The sequence below is a fragment of the Poecilia reticulata genome, linkage group LG7, assembly GCF_000633615.1.
Source record: "Poecilia reticulata strain Guanapo linkage group LG7, Guppy_female_1.0+MT, whole genome shotgun sequence".
NCBI classification, from domain to species: domain Eukaryota; kingdom Metazoa; phylum Chordata; class Actinopteri; order Cyprinodontiformes; family Poeciliidae; genus Poecilia; species Poecilia reticulata.
This window is the reverse complement of record NC_024337.1, coordinates 13,066,221-13,067,376: the sequence shown is the minus strand read 5'-3', so window position 1 is coordinate 13,067,376 and position 1,156 is coordinate 13,066,221. Positions and strand designations below refer to the sequence as shown.

The 1,156-nt window shown below is 43.4% G+C and overlaps 1 protein-coding gene across 1 annotated transcript in view; it reads right to left on the bottom strand.

The window, feature by feature from the left end:
- The window catches only part of ccnt1 (cyclin T1), a 7,835-nt gene extending 6,864 nt beyond the window's left edge, over positions 1-971 (bottom strand). The window contains exon 1 of the mRNA XM_008414657.2: positions 772-971. Coding sequence (XP_008412879.1) covers positions 772-944 — 173 coding nt within the window. The 5' untranslated portion in view covers positions 945-971. The remainder of the gene's footprint in view (positions 1-771) is intronic.
- Between the last annotated feature and the right edge of the window lie 185 nt (positions 972-1,156).

Sequence of the window (1,156 nt, the reverse complement as noted above, 5' to 3'; positions counted from 1 at the left end):
AGGATTCCCCTATGAATATATACTACAATCATCTGAAACACAGTCACTGCACTCAGATGATCTCCATTCCACTCACAGAGAGACAGACTACTGGCACCAAGTGGATGGGCCTCTGCTGAATTAGGTCAGTCACTTTGAAGAAGACGAATCACCTCTTCTACGTTACATATTTATGTTATATAAATCACTTTCCASTTYGACATTAATTGGTTTGCATTCTTGTGACAAAAAATGTTGTTGATCATGACTGATTTGCAACTGAATAAAGGGGTAAACATCCAAGGAGGTGATTACTTTTTATGGGCACTGTAAACATTAGTGAGTTGCCGGAAGAACATTTTATATAAACAATACAGTARATGTTGCCTTTAGATAACTACTACGTTGTTAGGGACACTATAAATATGATGGTTACAGTTACATTAAGAARCTTGGCTCCGTTGTTTTCCTTCCTAAACAGTTTCACTAAACAGACAAAGCTAATGCTAACGTTTATAAGGCCTGTGAACCACAGAGGCCTTSTCGGCTGCGGTTAGCATGTACGGCTGCCGTCGGAGAGAATAAACAAGCCATAATGTACTAAAATCAGCAACAAATGCGCTGAACAGCTATGAATATACTTTAAAAAACTACAAGGCCTCATCCAAACCACAACAACAACCTAAAGCGACCACGCTCTCGGCCGAGCCGGCTTCGGGAGAAGCTAAACTTTGCTAGCCGACGAGCTAATGCTAATGTTCGCTACGTGCGACGCACCACGACAAAAGATACACATTGAGCCGCTGCCCCATGTCCTGGAGGAGGTTCGCTGCCTGTTGTCGGTAGGACAGCTCCTTGTCGGGATCAAGTCCAGCTTGCCGAGACGGGCTGTTGTCGATCTGCTGTCGGGTGTAGTACCATTTGTTGTTACAGCTTGAAGGGAGCGAACGAAACGAAGCCGCCATTACTGAGAAGGACGAGAGTTTAAAATTTCTTCGCGTCACAGGAACATACGTCACACACCAGCGARCGGTGCAGTTCCTCCGACGAACAGCAGGTGTCTCYAAAACTAAGTTACATTCCAGCAAAGCACAAAAACACGGCACAGAAACATTCTGGCTAAAATATGCAATGAAAGCATTATGTGCTTAATTTAAAAGTGCGTCTTTATTTCATG